At 41.4% G+C, this 19,325-nt stretch overlaps 1 protein-coding gene across 3 annotated transcripts in view; it reads right to left on the bottom strand.

Annotated features, from left to right (window-relative positions):
• Positions 1–15,623: 15,623 nt before the first annotated feature.
• The window catches only part of otog (otogelin), a 53,879-nt gene continuing 50,177 nt past the window's right edge, over positions 15,624–19,325 (bottom strand). For 2 of the 3 annotated variants that reach the window (XR_007030564.1, XR_007030563.1), the window contains exons 54-56: positions 18,967–19,012; positions 16,446–18,671; positions 15,804–15,872 (exon numbers count right to left, since the gene is read on the bottom strand). Coding sequence is in view for 1 of the 3 variants with exons in the window: in XM_047331480.1 (XP_047187436.1) it covers positions 15,672–15,872; positions 16,446–16,525; positions 18,967–19,012 (327 nt within the window). In the remaining 2 variants the exon portion in view is untranslated. Of the gene's footprint in view, positions 15,873–16,445; positions 18,672–18,966; positions 19,013–19,325 lie in introns of all 3 variants that reach the window. The other variant, XM_047331480.1, reaches the window with a different exon arrangement.

Consider the following 19,325-nt stretch of genomic DNA (forward strand, 5'->3'; position numbering starts at 1 on the left):
CTAACAGATACTTTTTAATAATTCCCCTCAGGGAACTTTTAATCATTTTTGGGGTTCTTTGTAAAAAGTGAACTCTTCGACTGCTAAGTGCTTCAGTCTGCTGCCCTGCTGAGGAGGTCGTGGGGTCACACAGTCGTCAGGTTCGCCGATCTGAAGTGGACGGGGTTTTAGGGTTTTAGGGTCATCGCTGGACAACAGTTTAGGACAATTTGTCCAAACAGGTGAAATGATCCAGGCTCACAGACTCACTCATTCTCATTAGTTTTAATGTTTGTTTGAAGTTGTCATCTGTTTTTTTTTCTTTCTATTTCTTTTCTATCAATGTCCTCAAGGGAGATCCATTTAAATTTACTTTGGTAACAATCTGACCCGATTGTAATTTAACAAACCCTAAACTCAAATAACTTGCAACCATGCAATATTTTATTTTACCCTAAACCCCAAAAGACTGGCAGAAAATTGGCTTTTATAGTTATATGATTAAGATTTAAATAGTTAAAAGTATTATTGCTTTTTTGATGAAGATGTGAAATTAAAAGTTTGGGCTGTTAAGTTGGACATTACAAGCAAGAGAATATGTTGGCATTCATAAGTCGACAGACATTTTACGATGGGACAGTACCTTTGATTTACTGTGGATATTTGCCGTCATTTGTGTTTATCTGTTGTTTTGCAAAAGTGAGATTTTTCACAGCTTCAGGGGAATAAAGTCGCGGTGTGGTACAGAACAGCTCACATCGCACACTCTTCACAGCTTAATGGGGAAAGCACTGCGTTAAATTTAGCAGCTCATGAAATCTAAGACGAGTGCCTTTCTTATTTTGGCAACCCCCCCCCCCCCCTCTCGACTCTCACACACCCTATGTTCCTTTGGGGCTCATTCAAAAAAACCAAAAGAACATGAACCCTTTAGCAGCAAAATCAAATGCTGCAGTGAAGGAATCCTTCTTGGAATGAATGTGAATTATTCCATAATCAAACATTTAACATGCAAGAGCAGGTTCACGTGATAATAGACAATATCCCACATATTTTAAAGAGTTGACTATGGCTCTCTACAACTGCACAGTAACATCAGTGGCAATGTCAGAACTGTGACAAGGAAAACTGTTCAAACTTCTATTTCATGGTATCCATAAGGAATTTAAGGAAAACTCCTTACATTTTGACCATTCTTTTAAATATTTTCGACTTATGTGATTTGGAGTCATACCTTAATAGTATACTTTTTGATTCATTTGTGTTGCTTTTTGAATAGAGATTGAAATCATATCACGTGTGGGCATTAAGCCTCTGTTTCATAAGCGATTGTAATTTAAAGTATCTAATTCAGTATCACTTTCATCAGTCTCACTGAAAATGTATTCAACCTGTTTCTGAAGATTCTGATTTGGCACAATGCAAATTAATTGAATATATTTCTTTTTGAATATTCCAAGAAAAATCTAATTCCACAGCAGCGGTTGCTATATAAAATTTACACCGTCATGATTTTAACAAAGTTAAACAACAATTACGTTGCTAGCATGCAATAGAATAGATACATAAAAAATGCAAGTACAGCAGCGCAGGTTCTCACATCATCATCATCACTTGGTTTAGTCCATATCCATAAACTTCCCTTCTGTAGTCATTTTTTTTTTTAACTTTCTGGTTGGTAACCAAAAACTTTCACACCGTTCCCCTCACAGCTTACAGGATATGGTTCTTGGGAAAGCCCCCTAAATAAAACATAAATAGTGAATATAAAAAAATATTAGATTGTTGTTTTTTTTTTAAATAATTGCATAACATGAGCCACAAGGATTTTGATTTATTAGTTTTGGTGGGATTTTAAATGTTTTTGAATAAGGTTTTCCCATTTATAACCTCAAGCCTATTTGTGATGCGTCGTGTATTTCAGCCCGGAGAACAACACTAATAATCGATTTTTACCATCAACAACTTTATTTGCCAATGTTAATTGCCTTAATATGTCTTGGCGCTCTCAGTGAGTCACTCCTGACCTTGTGATGCTCTGGTGTTCTGATGTTGCTGTTGAATGGTGGCCTCAGCACTACTCCCTCTTTCCTCCGAATGCTAATCACTAATGTATGAGTGTTATGCGTGAGAACAACAGTCCTCCACACTCCCACATACTCCCCCAGCTCTAATCAGTTATTAACATATTTTCATATTGGACAGACAGAGTTCAGTGTTTATTGTGTGCATTCCCACTTTAGACCAGAAAACTGTGGAAATAAACCTTCTCGTAAATTCTAATTGTATATTTGTTTTCCCCTGTTGAATTCATGAAACCGTCCAATATTTCCTTTGAACAGAAAGGCTAATTACATTTAGCATGTATGGCTTCAGGCTAGCAAAATTATTTGGTTACAATAATTACCTCATTGTTAGCTTACTGGCTGCAAACATCAGCTAGCAGAGAAAGTGTAGGCTATATAAGTGGAGCTACTTAGCAAGACATTAGCTAACATTAGCAGGGCTAAGCTACAGCCAACCCCAGTAAAGCTAACACAACGATAGCATCCAACATCAGCTAACATGGCAGAAAGCTAGCTTACATATCTTCCGTCTCAATTAAGTAGGAGGAGATTTACCAGCTAAGAAGACAACTTTTCATCTGCTTAAAAGAATCAAATTATATAGAAAATACCATCAAAATAGTGCTATGTATTTTTAAAATGATCTTTTGGGTTTTTGAAAAATGATCTTTTAGGGAGTATTTACTTTAATTAAACTGATAATAACCTCTGTAAGGCAGCTCATTGCTGCCACAGCAGAAAATTCAAACCGATGCGCTTCCGTACGTCCGTGACTCAAATAAATGCTCATATACTGTGTCAGAGGCACAAATTGATGTTAACTGCCTAATCCTTTTTTCTATCAATAGCTAAACATATATTTTTTGAATCACTCTTGCATCACCAAAACTACAGGGATTCATTTTGCAGAGTGAGTTTGAAGGTTGTTCTTGAAGGACCATCACAGTGATTTCCCAGCTGGCTCTGTATCGTATCATCTGTCCTCATTTCAGATTTTCTTTGGTTTTTAAGTTAAGCCGAAGCGCTTAATCCCGTTTCCATCTCGTCTGTGTTACAAGCGTGTCACGTTTCATAAGGATCCTCGGTGTCCCACCAGGGACCTGATGCCAGACCGGTTTATAGGATGTGGTACCAGGAAGGGATATTTTCATTAGGCTGGTTAAGTCTATGTGTGGTTAAGGGGGTCTGGATCTTCTGCCTTTGTGCTGGATTTGATTTGTATATGTATATAAAAAAAAATATGGCGATTTCTCACATTTCTTATATTGTTTCATGATGAAATATTCTAGTTTTTTAATCAACATATCGTAATTATGATAACAGCGGCATGGAGTCATTGATTATTCTGTGAATTATTTTATTTATTTATTTCATAAACCTTCTTTGATTTTTTACCATTTACCCAATAACGTAAATTTACTGTGGCTCTTGTTTTGTTAAAGTCTGTCCCGGGTCAATTGCCGCTGTTGTTTGTCCATCATGTGAAGACAAACGAACAGTAAATCTCACGGCCCTGTCACCTGTCGTCAGCGTCGACCATCAAAGCTCAAACGAGGAAACCATGAAGCCCCGGCCTGATCTGATCTGCTGCGAGCGGACGCGTTGGGACACGCCGGACAGGGCGACAGCCTGCCGGACCCGGATGTGGATTCCAGATGGACCGGGGGCTCAGAGGGAGTCCCCAAACACAAACACACCGAACACCCCTCCTCTGTTTAATGGCTTCTGTCCATGACTTTTGCCTTGTGATGTGTTCACATGACACTGTCAGAACTAGTGGGTCAAGCATCCCCAAGAAAAGAGACCTGACAATTCTGGAAAACTTTCAAATGCAATTTTTGTTTTATAATTCCCCCTGTGTAATACACAAAAATAAATAATTAACTTAAAAACAGCCTTATGTGCCATCATTTCTGTAAATAGAGGCCTAAAGATATGGGGTTTTTTTAACTCTGGAAGTATTGTATTTATTAATTATTCAATCACTTAATTTTTCTCGGCCTAAAACAGGTCAGACTTTAAGACACTATAACAATTGGTAGCAGCAATTTAAAAGCACATCATGTATTCATTTAAACTAAATAAGGTAACCGATGGAAAAAAATTAAAATAATAATAATAATACTAGTACATGACCTCTGTGTCATCATTCCCAATCAGGTGACTCATGTTTTCACTACAGTGTCATATGTTTTCTACTTTTTTTGGTTTCACTTCTGTTTCCAGGAAACAGCTGTACTCCTGCGCCACGATGTAAATAAAGACGGGGCGACGTGACGGCTCCTCAAAAGTGAAGCCGAATCCTCTGGGTCGCCCCCTGGTGGCATGTGGCTGCAGTATAGGTCATAAACCCTGCCTCCTGGATGAAACCAAAAATACATAAAATCAAAGCACATGCCAAATTTTTTTCCCAACGTTGTCTTGACGTTTATCATCTTATTATATTCTGGGGATATGTGAAGCGTTTGGATCTAGTTCCTCTCAACACCCACGCATCATGTTGGTGTGTCACACACTCTTGGTCAGAAAGTTGTGAATCACCCCGTACTGTAAATCTCAGAATGCACCACATCCGGTACATACTGACGGAAAACAACTCTCAAATCTCCCAGCGTTCTTCCCAGTTGTGCGATTCATCACATCCTGCGGCCTCGTTATCTTTCACTGCACCGTTCAAGCGTCACATTTAGGAGCAGACGTACAAAACACTTTTTTTCGCCGATTAAGAGCTTTTTAGTGTTTAAAAATCCAAAATGCCATTTTTAACTGTAGAGTCTTTTTGCATCTTCACAGCTGTTGGTTTTTCTCAATGCAGCAGGAACCACAACTACCCTGCAATTTAAAAAAAATATGAACCGCATTTAATTTGATTAAATGTTTTGGAAATATTATGATTAAGTGTATTATTATCTCAGAGAAGTAGGAACCATATGTCTAAAATGCGAACCAAACATTTAAGAGACTGGAGGTAGATTTCTGTCCAATGAAATTGTCCTGTCACAAAAGGAGATTTGAAAATTTGCAAGTCAAAACATAGAGAACTTTAAATTAAACTCAGGCAAAACATGTCTGAAAAGTCTTATTTTTTACATTCTGGCGCATCATTTTTCAATTCTATTTATCCCTTTATCTTTTTATAAAGCTAAATAGTACTTGTTTTACTATCATTTCTGTATTTATATGAGCTTTTATACAAAATGTTGAACTTTTTATAAATACAGTCTATATTAATTCATTTGCAATTATCTTTTTACTCGCTTTGAACCGTGATATTTCTGATATTTAAATTCTGAGCATAATTTCCTGCAGTTTATTTATAACAGTATAATGCTTGTTAATCAATGTATGGGCCGTTATATATATATATATATATATATATATATATATATATATATATACAGTATGTCTCGTTACAAACTTCATAGGAGAGGGTTTCATGGGTTTCTGCTTGGGAAAGCAGTTTGTGTTCAAGATTTAAAAGTGCCATATGAATAAAATCTATTATTTGTACTTGTAATATTTGCAGCGAATGTTTCCACAGCAGAACCTCATTCACCAGAGAGAAATGGCGCTGATCAACCTTTACGTTTATGGGGACTAAAGCTGGGAAAAGTATGAGCCAATTGCACGAAGCCAAAGTAAATCTGAACGTTTCCCTGAGCAGCTGCCGCCTGTCGTGGCGACGTGACGGAGGGGAGGAGGCGGAGTCTGACAGGTGCACAGCTCCTCGCTGGTCGGGCCGAGCGACGCTGCCACCGTCTGACCTGCCACTTCCTGTTGCGCGGCGAGGTGGTCGACCTCTGGACACGCTGTGACGGGCACGACTAACTGCTCTAATGGGATGTAAACAGCCTGCTGGGAGGAGCACACACACACACACACACACACACACACACACACACACACACACACACACCTACAGATTGGTTCACCATGCTGTGCCTCCACCCTTCACTGACTCAACATTGCACAGATAGAATCTGAAAATCTGGTTCCATTAACCCGCTATTTCATCTGCACAACATCCAATCACAGAGCTGTGTGTGTGTGTGTGTGTGTGTGTGTGTGTGTGTGTGTGTGTGTGTGTGTGTCTTCTGCCACATCACCTTTAACTATACAGAAGCTGAGGATGTCGCGTTTCACAAAACCGATGACGCAATCTGCGACTTCAAATCAGTTCACTCTCAGATGTCAGACGAATTTTGAAATAAGGGAAGAGCAGTGTGGCCGACTGGTCAGGACACGGAGACGTTACCTCACTGAGGGCTTTACAGTTAGTACATGACGCATCACAGTACAGTAACTGTGCTGGGGTGTTGAAATTGCAACGAAATAATAGATACGTCTGTCAGTGCGGTTGTACACGTCAGGACAGTGTGGCCGCGGGATGGATATACGGTTTAATGCTCGTCTTTCTCACAGCTGTGATACTCAAAGGTGTTCAATTAATAATCAGAAACGCACAGACAAATAAGAACACAGCATGTTTGGTGATTTGCCGTTGTGTTTTCTCATGGTCATCGTGTGTTTTTCGTGGTTGTGATTTGGACTCACGTGTGGGACTGACAAAAGTTGTGTTTCGAGAATTGGATCTTCTTCACGTGTAACTCCCCGGTGTACAGCAGCACGTGAGCTCCCTTCAACATGACACTACACCACACGTCGGCTAGATGTAACACCTCGTCACTTACTGTCCCCGTGCTCTGAACGCCGCGGGTGTTTTCCTAAAAGATTGCCGGTTGGACCGTCAGTGTTGCGCGGACGCCGCAAGACCCCGCTCGTCCGAGGGAGCACGAGAGCAGGCGGCGGGTCGCCACACACTCTGGTTACGACAGAGCAGCACATTCACACACTGTCATCAGAGGCAATTTAGGGCTGAGTGTCTTGGCCAAGGACGGGAGGAGGCGGGGATCGAACCACCGACCTTCTGGTAAATTGATTATTCTCAAAATACTACAACAAAATACTACAAAGTACTAATACTTGCCGCGGTCGCGCGTGATGAGCTCATCGAAGGTCGGAGCGATCACTGATCAATATTCACACGAATGCATTAAATTATTTATCATTATCATTCATGGTCGTAGCATAGCATGAAAGTTGAACGTGGCCGGTTATAGTTTCACGTCTGCGTCTCCACACACACACACACACACACACACACACACACACACACACACACACACACACACTCACACCACTCTGTATTAGATTGACACGATACTATCGTATGTGTAATGTTAACAACGATATCAATGATTCACGATTATCATGCGTATGGCAGTATCGGGACGTTGACTCCTGCGGTTGGGAGAAAAGTGGTGTGAAGGCCTCAGCCCCTCCAAGTGATTGAGCCAAGTGATGTCGCTTGAGTCTCGAATCTCCGACCAAACAGCTGCGTAAAGTCCAGGTGCATTGTGGGTAATGTAGGCCCCAGGCAGGTGCCAAGGAAAATATATATATAGTTTTTTAATTGTGCATCGTTGCACTTTTTTCTTGAGTATTTTATTATCCCCTCCACTTAACACTCATTATAATACATTATACTACATTATACCACATTTCATTGGTGGATATTACATTTTTTCCTCTTCTTAACACTGAGTATACTACATTATAATACATTATACTACATCATACCACATTTCATTGGTGAATATTTAATTTTTTCCTATTCTTAACACTCATTATACTACATTATAATACATTATACCACATTTCATTGGTGAATATTTAATTTTTTCCTCTTAACACTCATTATACTACATTGTACTACATTTCATTGGTGAATATTTAATTTTTTCCTATTCTTAACACTCATTATACTACATTATACTACATTATACTACATTATACTACATTGTACTACATTTCATTGGTGAATATTCAATTTTTTCCTATTCTTAACACTCATTATACTACATTATACTACATTATACTACATTATACTACATTGTACTACATTTCATTGGTGAATATTTAATTTTTTCCTATTCTTAACACTCATTATACTACATTGTACTACATTTCATTGGTGAATATTTAATTTTTTCCTATTCTTAACACTCATTATACTACATTATACTACATTATACTACATTATACTACATTGTACTACATTTCATTGGTGAATATTCAATTTTTTCCTCTTCTTAACACTCATTATACTACATTATAATATATTTCCTTTTGTGAATATTTGACTTTTCACTCACTCATTTTTATGCCAATCCCAAAATTGTCAAGATGAGAAAATAAAAACGTTCTTTGTGCGTCTGTGACTTTGGTCTCACGTCTCCTCTCCTCGTCTTGACAGTTTGCCTCTTAGACAATGCGAGACCAGAGTTGAGACTGTAATCAAAGGGGCTGAAGGAGAATCCCCTTCTCTCCTTGTGAGTTCATCACCTTCAGGCTGGTGGTGGCGGTGGAGCAGCCTCTCGGCCCCCCGCCACGCTTCACCGTGCCCCCCCCCCCCGGTCTTGAGAACAGATCAGCTCTTCGCTCCTCTCGGGGGGTCGGAGGTTAAATCAATTCAACCTGCTCTCTCTGTCCCGGGGCCGCACCCCAGCCACCAGGTCACTTCCTGTAGAGGGGACAAATGTCCAGCCGCCCTGCTCCTCGCTCCCCGGTCTGTTTTCTCACTCAGGCCGAGACTCGGCCCTGTTCAAAGACTCGGGGACAAAAGGGCCGGTGATTGAAGTGGCGACGGCGCTGATGTGTTTTATGGCCCGAACAGGAAGGAGGAGAAGCGGAGAGCGGGACTCGTCAGCTCGTCGCTGTCACAACTCTTTCTCCCGCCCAGAGTTCGGAAACTGTCGCGGAAAAGGACCTGCTGTTTGTTTTGGACCGGGTGTTACTGTAATATCTAACACTGTATTACTGTAATATCTAACACTGTATTACTGTAATATCTAACACTGTATTACTGTAATATCTACCACTGTATTACTGCAATATCTAACACTGTATTACTGTAATATCTACCACTGTATTACTGTAATATCTAACACTGTATTACTGTAATATCTCACACTGTATTACTGTAATATCTCACACTGTATTACTGTAATATCTCACACTGTATTACTGTAATATCTAACACTGTTTGTTTTGGACCGGGTGTTACTGTAATATCTAACACTGTATTACTGTAATATCTACCACTGTATTACTATAATATCTACCACTGTATTACTGTAATATCTAACACTGTATTACTGTAATATCTAACACTGTATTACTGTTATATCTAACACTGTATTACTGTAATATCTAACACTGTTTGTTTTGGACCGGGTATTACTGTAATATCTCATACTGTTTGTTTTGGACCAGGTATTACTGTAATATCTAACACTGTTTGTTTTGGACCAGGTATTACTGTAACATCTCACACTGTTTGTTTTGGACCAGGTATTACTGTAATATCTCATACTGTTTGTTTTGGACCAGGTATTACTGTTATATCTAACACTGTATTACTGTAATATCTAACACTGTATTACTGTAACATCTCACACTGTTTGTTTTGGACCAGGTATTACTGTAATATCTCACACTGTTTGTTTTGGACCAGGTATTACTGTAATATCTCATACTGTTTGTTTTGGACCAGGTATTACTGTTATATCTAACACTGTATTACTGTAATATCTAACACTGTATTACTGTAATATCTCACACTGTTTGTTTTGGACCAGGTATTACTGTAATATCTCACACTGTTTGTTTTGGACCAGGTATTACTGTAATATCTCATAATGTTTGTTTTGGACCAGGTATTACTGTAATATCTCATACTGTTTGTTTTGGACCAGGTATTACTGTAATATCTAACACTGGCATTGTTTTTGACGCGACATTACGTCACGTCACGTCACGTGACGTTACATTACGTTACGTTAAGTTACGTTAATTTAAATGTTACGTTAACTCAAGTTATGTTAGGTTCATTAAAGTTACATTACGCTAAGTTAAGTTAAGTTATGTTAAGTTACTTTAAGTTAAGTTACATTACGTTACGTTACGTTATGTTGAGGTAAATGTTGCGTTAAATCAAGTTACATTAGGTTCATTAAAGTTACATTACTCTAAGTTAAGTTAAGTTATTTTACGTTACTTTAAGTTAAGTTATGTTACGTTACATTAAGGTTAATGTTGTTAAATCAAGTTACGTCAAGTCACGTCAAGTTCATTAAAGTTGCATTTCGCTAAGGCGGGGATGGACCTTCTGGTCGGTGGACGACCGACTCTACCCCCGAGGCCACAGCCGCCCGACGGTGTGTTTTATTTCGCTAAGTTAAGTTACGTTAGTTTATTTTTTAGGGATAATGTACAAACAAACAATGCAATTAAAACATCAAGATTTCAAAATGCAATGAATCCTGAATCCAGCTATGGATCCAAACTGTAGTCCTAGAGTCAACAACAAACAAAATATGGAAAAATAAATTCTCTCAAAGATACTTCGCGAAATGTTATCGGCGAGGCTGATTTATTAAAATCCATCTGTTGATATCACAGAGAAACATGAGGGGAAAATAAGTTGTAAAAGACTCAGGGAGCTTCATTGTTCCTGTTGTTCTATAATGAAAAGGCAGATTGAGTAACGGTCGAGCGACTTTCAGGGTTCGACCTCTATTTTTAAACATCAAACAAATTATTAAATATGACCCCATGATGATCCGTCTGTGGATCTGAGATAATCTGAGATAAAACTCTTGTGGATCCGTTGCTAACACACTCGGAGTCTGCAGCTCGGACACAAACATGTAGCTGTAATGTCGGGGGGGGGGGGGGTGCAGCTGTTGTAGCAGGATTACCAGAGCTCACACACACACACACACACACACACAGACACACACACACACAGACACAGACACACCACAGACACAGACACAGACACAGACACACACACAGACACACTCACACACACACACACTCACACTCACACTCACACACACACACACACACACACACACACACACACACCACAGACCCACACACACAGACATATACACACACACACACACACACACACACACACACAGACACACACACACACAGACACAGACACACCACAGACACAGACACAGACACAGACACACACACACACACACTCACACACACACACACTCACACTCACACTCACACACACACACACACACACACACACACACACACCACAGACCCACACACACAGACATATACACACACACACACACACACACACCACAGACACAGACACACACACACACACTCTCACACACACACTCACACACAAACACACACACACACACACACACACACACACACACACACACACACACACACACTCACACTCACACACACACACACACCACAGACCCACACACAGACCCACACTCACACACTCACACACACACACACACACACACACACTCACACACACACACACACACAGACCCACACACAGACACACACACACACACACACACACACACACACCACAGACACACACACACAGACCCACACACAGACACACACACACACACACACACACACACACACACACCCCTTCCAACGACTCCCTGCAGCAGAGGGAACTGTGGGAATGAATGTGGACGTCGGTCGAATCTGAAAACTCTGACGGTTGAAACGTTGAAACGTTGAAACGTTGAAGCGTTGAAACGTTGAAGCGTTGAAGCGTTGAAACGTTGAAGCGTTGAAACGTTGAAACGTTGAAACGTTGAAGCGTTGAAACGTTGAAGCGTTGAAGCGTTGAAAGGTTTTCTTCTGTCTCACCAGTCGAACTCCACGTGGCGTTCAGGAGCATGAATGTTGAGTCCTCCGTCCTCTTCGTCCTCTTCGTCCCCGAGCTCTACGCTCAACGTGGTGGATCAACTGTTTTACGAGCGAAGTTTAACTGGAGACCAGACGAGTTTATTTTGAATATCACAGACTCACTCTGAAAGAATCTTTTCTTTGTTGTAACTTCTGTTGACTCCTACTCACTTTCTTTAAATCTAATCTTTTATGTCTCTGTGGTCGTTCTGTATCCATCCTACTTTTTGTACTTTTGAATTTCTTTGCAGTCATGAGTTGGTGACATTCATTTTCAAGACGTCTGCAGTCAAATCTCTAATATCTTGTTGTTTGTTTCTTCTTTCTCTGTGTTTTTTTTTTTCATTCAGTCAAACTCATTTTGCATCTTTGTAGCTTCTTTCTTTTTGGTCATTTTGCTTCTTTGTGTCTGTACTTTCTCGTTTTGCATCGAGGTTTAGGTGTTTTTATTCTACGAGGTTGTGTTTTTGTGTCTGCAGTCATTTTGTGTCTTTATATTTCTCTTTGCAGTCGTTTAACAAGTTGTTGTACTTGTTTTGCACCTTTGAATTCATTTTGTGTTTGTCTCTTTGGGATAATTTGTGCCTCTGTCTTTAACTGCGCTCCGTCAACTTGAGTCAAGGGCCCAAGGATGACTTCATCTAGAAGTTCAGACGACAAAACGCGAAACAAAAAAACCCCAAACCGAGCCGGACGCACGAGCGTCGTCCGGTGACGTCATCGGCGAGTGTTGTGGGCGGCGGTCCGGAGACGCCGGCGGCCCCCGATTCCCAGTGCGTGACCTTCCCCTCGTCCCCCCTCGACGAGACGGGATCAGAGCATCAGTAAACAGCTGTTTTCCTTCTTGTTCCGTCCTTTTGGTTTCTTAACTTTGTTGAGAAACAAGTAAACATTATTACATCATTCTCATTATCTCTGCCCGACCTTCTTCCTGGGACTTGTGCGCCCTTTGACCCCCCTGTTGAGGAGAACCTCCCCTCACCTGGTCCAATGTAAAGTTGAACAGTGGAGATTCTCTTTCTGCGCAGAGCAAAGTGACGACGTGTGACGAAACACAGTTACTGACCCCGATCGACGGAGCAGGTCTCACACGGCAGCAAAGAGAAGACGGGGGATCATTTGAGCCTGACGACGTCCCGTCGGCCTCGGCAACTCGCCCCGCCTCAGGACCGACTCGGACACAAAGGGACCAGATTGCATGTCTGCCATAAAAGCGCCGGTCCCTGGACTTTGGCGAGTTTTCCCGGCTCAGTATCGTTTTTCCCTCCGTCTGCCGGTGCCAACGCGCCGCAGCATGTAATCGGCCGTGTTCGCGGCGTCTGGAGCAGATGGGCCTCCTCCTCCTCCTCCTTCCTCCTCCTCACACATCTGCTTTAGCAGTTGATTTGATACTGGACACGGGGGCTCCGGCATTAAAGAGGAAACATCAGCCTGGTCTGGACACGTCTGCTCCGTGGAGTCAAATGAAACCAGAGGAAAAACAGCAAACAGGGAAGCCGGGATCAGGATTTCATCAAGTGTCAGTGACGACGTGAAAACGGAGTTTCAACATGAAATGAAACTCCTATTAAAGAAAAGACGATTAAATGAAATGCAAGATTTGAATATGGAAACAAGCCTTGATTAAGAAGATTACATAAGAATAATTATCGCACTATTAGAGATATGCAAGTTGTTGACATCAGGATATTTGTATTTATTATTTACAGGATTTCTCATCTGTACATTTAACAGTTACACACACACACACACACACACACACACACACCCACCCACACGCGCGCGCACACACACACACACACGGTCCAGTTCAAAGAATAACAGCACAAAAGAAGAAATATTAGACATTAAGATTTTCTTTTGTCTTAAGTATAAAAACTGTGATGTGTAAATTTCACGTCAAGCATTTGATCAGATTTGATTTGGAATACTTCTTAATAAATCGTATTCCTGCACTTGCTCAGACTTTGTGTCCCTGTCAACCCTGTGAACGTCTGGCTCTCGAAAGCTCTCGAGTCTCATATTCATCATCGTTCATAATGATAAATAATAAGTGGACAAAACACAAGAGCAGAGACTTTGAGCTTTTAAAAACTGCATTCAGAGATTCAGCAGGATTCAACAGGTCACATCCGAGATTTCTTTTTAAATACTTTTTTAACTATACATAACATTCTATTCTTCATATTTTTCATGCACTTTTTGTGCAAATCAACTAATTTAAAATTATTTTTTTTAAATATACTGTATTTCATATTTTTGATGACACATCCTGGAAATAATGTAATTGATAGTCAGCAGAAAATCAATGGATTAAAAAAGTATATTTACATCAGGTCAGAGGTCGGGAACAATGATACTGGAGATTTTATCAAAATAATTGACAAGATTATTTTATAAAAGCTCCCATAATGAAATATGTACCACTGTTTTACTCTACGTACGTTTTATGGATGATGGATGAACGTGTTTGTTGTTTTTCATTTAAGCTCGTGATACTCATCATGATCAATTAATATTGATCATGATGAGTATTATTAATAAAGCTATTATTGTAATGGGGAAGGACTGGATATGTTTATATATAGATAGATAATGATGGATAATATAAATGTTTATTATTTTGAGAAAGACTGATGTACACAAAAGGCATCTTTGATTTTAATTTTTGATATTTATATATAGTCACATATATTCAATTATTACTATTTAAAGAAAATATTCGAAATAAATATTTCAATTCAATGAAACTTTTTTTAAGGGAACTCATTTTGTGAGTTGCAGATAATCTGTTTTAGATTTGGCCACTAGAGGGCAGGAGAACAAGCTGACAATCAAAATTTGAATAATGATTAAAATAATAATAAAAATCAAGGATACCATCATTTTCTACGGCACAATGGTCTGCTGTCTAATAAACAGATCACACAGTGTTTCAGTTTCACCAAAGGAAACATTTATTGAAAATGCAAAATATACATTTTTATGATACAGTCGAAAAAATTCCAGAAGTGTCTGTTTTTAGTCCACGGAGAAACGTGCATCTATAACGTCGCCCCTCGTATATCTGTCGTCTGGAATCAAACCAAAATCAAATCATCTGAACTTCAATAAATAAATAAAGTGCTCCACATACTGCTGGACTCAAATCACTGGCACTGATCATCTAAAACATATATACGTGTGTGTGTGTTTAATCAGTAGATATACAGTTTATTGTCTTAATAAAAAGTGAAATATCTAAGAAATTTGATATTGCAAATCATGTTTTTTAAAAGTTATTTACAAAAAATCGGCACGACAGGAGGAATCCTGGGAAATGTAAAAGACAGGATGATTAAACACCCTGTGTGCGTGTGTGTGTGCATGTGTGTGTGTGTGTGTTTCTGCGCGCGCGTGTGTGTGTGTGTGTGCGTGTGTGTGCATGTGTGTGTGTGTGTGCGTGCGTGCGTGTGTGTGCATGTGTGTGTGTGCATGTGTGTGTGTGCATGTGTGTGTTTTTGCGCATGTGTGTGTGTGCATGTGTGTGTGTGCATATGTGTGTGTGCATGTGTGTGTGTGCATATGTGTGTGTGTATGTGTGTGTTTTTGCGCGTGTGTGCGTGCGCGTGCATGTGTGTGTGTGCATGCGTGTGTGCGTGTGTGTGTGTGTGCGTGCGTGTGTTTTTGCGCGCATGTGTGTGTGTGTGTGTGTGTTTTTGCATGTGTGTGTGTGTGTGTGTGTTTGTGTGTGTGTGTGTTTTTGCGTGTGTGTGTGTGTGTATGTGTGTATGTGTGTGTGTTTGTGTGTGTGTGTGTGTGCCCTCAGGACCACTGGCAGGAGCAGTCGGTGGGCTCCTGGATGCTGTAGCTGACCCAGGTGGCGTTGCCGCTGCAGTAGAGCTGCACCGAGCGCCGCTGCAGCCCCGTCTCCCGGCAGCACTTGCAGAAGCGGGCGTACGTGTTGATGTTGTAGTTGTAGATGCTGGCGGACGGACACTTCCCGTCGCACGACACGATGTTCACCTGCAGGGAACACGGGAGAGACACACATGTTGAATCTGTGGCGTCCTCGTCTCTCCTGTTCAGCCGGAGACACTGGACTCGGATGTCAAATGTAAAGGAGACATAGTTTTTACTGTAAAACGTTTCCATGCGGTGACATCACCATGTTACAGAAGTGCATCAAGCATGTATAGCGGCTAGTCTGGACACGCCCCCCAATTACGGCAGGTGAAGTGAAGCGAGAAAAAAACTTGTGCGGTTGCGGTGGACCAATCGAAACAGAGTGGAGGAGCCAGCTGGCCAATCAGAGCAGACTGGGCTTCACTGGGAGGGAGGGGCCTTAAAGAGACAGGAACTCAAAACCAAGAGGCGCTGCAGGAAACTGATGAGTTCACTGAACATTGGAGCATGGAAACGTTTTACAGTAATAACCCGACATTAACATTATGAACCTGAATATGAGCCGAATATGCCTCCTTTAACATGAACACATTACCTTAGGAGACGTCCTGGGAATTTGTTAGAAAACAATTTAGGAAGATTAAAAACCTGCGACATGACACAACGAGACGCTGTAACGGACAGAGAACGCACCGGCCTGTTGCTGCGACAGTCGTTCTTCCTGATCGTCATCCTCACCGTCACCTTCTGACACGACTTTCCATCTTCTTTACCTGTTTTCACACCACAAGTCAGTCGGAACAAAGTTTGCGTGAACTAAATGTGGGGACACGGCAAACGCTGGGAGACAGAAGAGGAGGGGCACGAAGAAGAGCAGCGGGAGGAACGCAGGCTGTCGGATCATGCACGAGCTGTTTGAGACGCTGACGGACGACGAGTCCGATCGCGGGAGGGAGAGAAGGACAAGTGAAGCTGAGATGATGAGCAGCATCATGCAGTTACTATCGTGAACATCCAACGGCTGCAGACGGGATGAATGAAACCGACACACTCTGTGACAGTCACACGTCCGATCCAGATCCTTTTTGCAGCGACGCGTCAGTGCAGCGGCCATTTTGTTGGAGGTGAAGCTGAATTCATCACAACCGACCGTGTGTTCGGTTTGTTCCAAATACATGTATTATCTCCTGTCGCCTGGTTTTTAACGCTTCTTTTACTTTCTACCAGAAATGGTTGAAGCTTCACTTCAAAATGGCCGCAGCAGAGACGCTTCACACAATCAGGATGTGACGTCCGCGTGTGCAAACGTATATCTACGGCATTTGTGGCATTTTTGAAAAAGTAAAAAGCAGACATGAAATAAAAAGCCCAGCAGAGCATGAACGTGAAGCTGCGATGTGTGGCTCATGTTCCGTCAGTCGTTTCCTGCTCTAACCGAGGTCTAACAGGTCGGTTCATCTGTGATTTACAGTGGCCACAATTAAATATGATTCGTTTACAATTAAATATATTGAGTGTATTTAATACAAATCATTTGACCGACTGTGTTAAGCCTTTTTTTAATCCAAAAATACCAAACATTCGATTGTTTCCAGTTTCTCAGATGTGATCATTTCCTGCTATACTTTTTTAGTAATTTTAATAATAATTAATAATGGTTTGACGAAATAATAACAGAAATTTCTCTCTATTTTTTTCTTACTGATTTAACAATCAATCTATTAATCTAAAAATTAAACAGAAGATCAATTACTGGAACATATAACAATATTCAACCGTCACTGCTGATAAAGTTTGACCTCAAATACTTTAGGTACATTACCCTGATTATACTAACATACTTCTTTTCTTTAGCAACATTTTGGATGTTTTTTTAATTGTGACGGATTATTTTCAAGGTAACGTTCAAGTGAAGTTCAAGTGTTCACGTTTCAGAAAAGTCTGGTTTTAATTATTAAAGGAGGTACGGCGGCCCTGGAGTGCAAATCACAAAGGCGAATCAGAAACCATTGTGTGCCGTTGGGTTGTTCGATTTTGCCGTTGTGTTTCAAGATGGCGGCGCCCGCATCCCGGATATTGTGGCTTCATTTTTTCTACAACAAAGTAGAAAGTGGAGCTGCCTCGTCCATCTTCACGTACGGTCATCGACCGTCTTTATTGACAGACGACGGTTGGTTCGTACTGACGATGATAAAAATGCCTCACACTGTAGCCTCAGGTTTCCACACACAGCTCCCCCTGGTGGTGGTGGTGGTGGTGCAGCAGCAGCATGCAGATCTTCTACAGCATCTACATGTGTGGTGAAGAGACCCCGTCCCCTCCCTCCCCCCGTCACCAGCCCACATCAGTATCTACTGACACATGCAGACGTCTAAGCCCGACTACTGGGCCACTACCAACAGCACATTGTTGGCAATCAACAATGCACTGCCCCAGACAGTGCTAAGAGGGGGGGGGGGGGGGTGTCGCTCTCGTGTACATGTACAGTATCATGATCCAGGGGGAGATGGGCGGGGTTATGTTTCTGTCCTCTCAAGTGTCAATTTTTTTTTTTTTGGGGGGGGTGCGAAGTGAAGTGCAGGATGCCCCGCCTCCTTTGATGACATCGTTTGATGACGTCGTTACGAAGGAGGGGAATGCATCGTCGTACGAATACGAATGTTTCGTTCATCAGTTCTGTCTTTGTGGCGTGATGAGAATTTGAACGTGAGCTCACGCGGGACGACAGTTGAGAGGACTGTGTGTTTCCTGTGTGCGTTCTGTCCTCATTTCCTCGTTCTCTTTTTGGAGGGAGTACATTGTTGAACATCAACAATGGCACTGGCGAGCCTTGTTGTCTCTCGGTACCTCTTTCACAGTTTGTGTTAACTGCGGGAGTCGGGGGGCTAACGGGGAAAGGCAACAGGGGGACTCCGGTACCTGGTGGGGGATCGGTACACGATGGTGAGCTGCAGCACACAAACCACAAACCCACTTCTCTTTTTTCTCTTTTTCTTTTTGCGACACCGGGAGCCTTTCAGTGAGAGCCGCTGCAATCGCTCGGCGCCTTTTTTGCGGCCGCCGTTCGAGCGAAACGGACAAACTGAAGGGCGGGACATGTCGGGGACATGTGGGGCGGCAGGTGGAGGCGCCTCCTCGGTGTCGGCTGCGGACCTACAGCGCTACGCTCACTACGACGCCGCGGCCGCGCCCAGCTCAGATCGGACGTACTCACACGTTCTGCAGCATCCGTCCATGTAACTCACGACCGTTCCGCCCACCTGGGGGCAGACGAGAGGAGAGCACCAGCTGGTGAATATTCTACAGATTAATGCAACTTTTAAATAAAGAGTTATGAAGTTAATCTGATAAAAAACGTCCACAGCTTTGAAGACACATATAAATATATATATATATATATATATATATATATATATATATATATATATATATATATATATATATATAAAGACGAACCGCGACATATTTCAGATATGAGTGATACGTTTTTCTTCTCTTCACTTTCTAAACTCATTGCACACTAAAAATAAATCTTGTTATCGTGTCGTCCCACAGGTTTTCACAGTTTTAATC

Source organism: Scophthalmus maximus, chromosome 4 (genome assembly GCF_022379125.1).
Source record: "Scophthalmus maximus strain ysfricsl-2021 chromosome 4, ASM2237912v1, whole genome shotgun sequence".
Lineage (NCBI taxonomy): Eukaryota > Metazoa > Chordata > Actinopteri > Pleuronectiformes > Scophthalmidae > Scophthalmus > Scophthalmus maximus.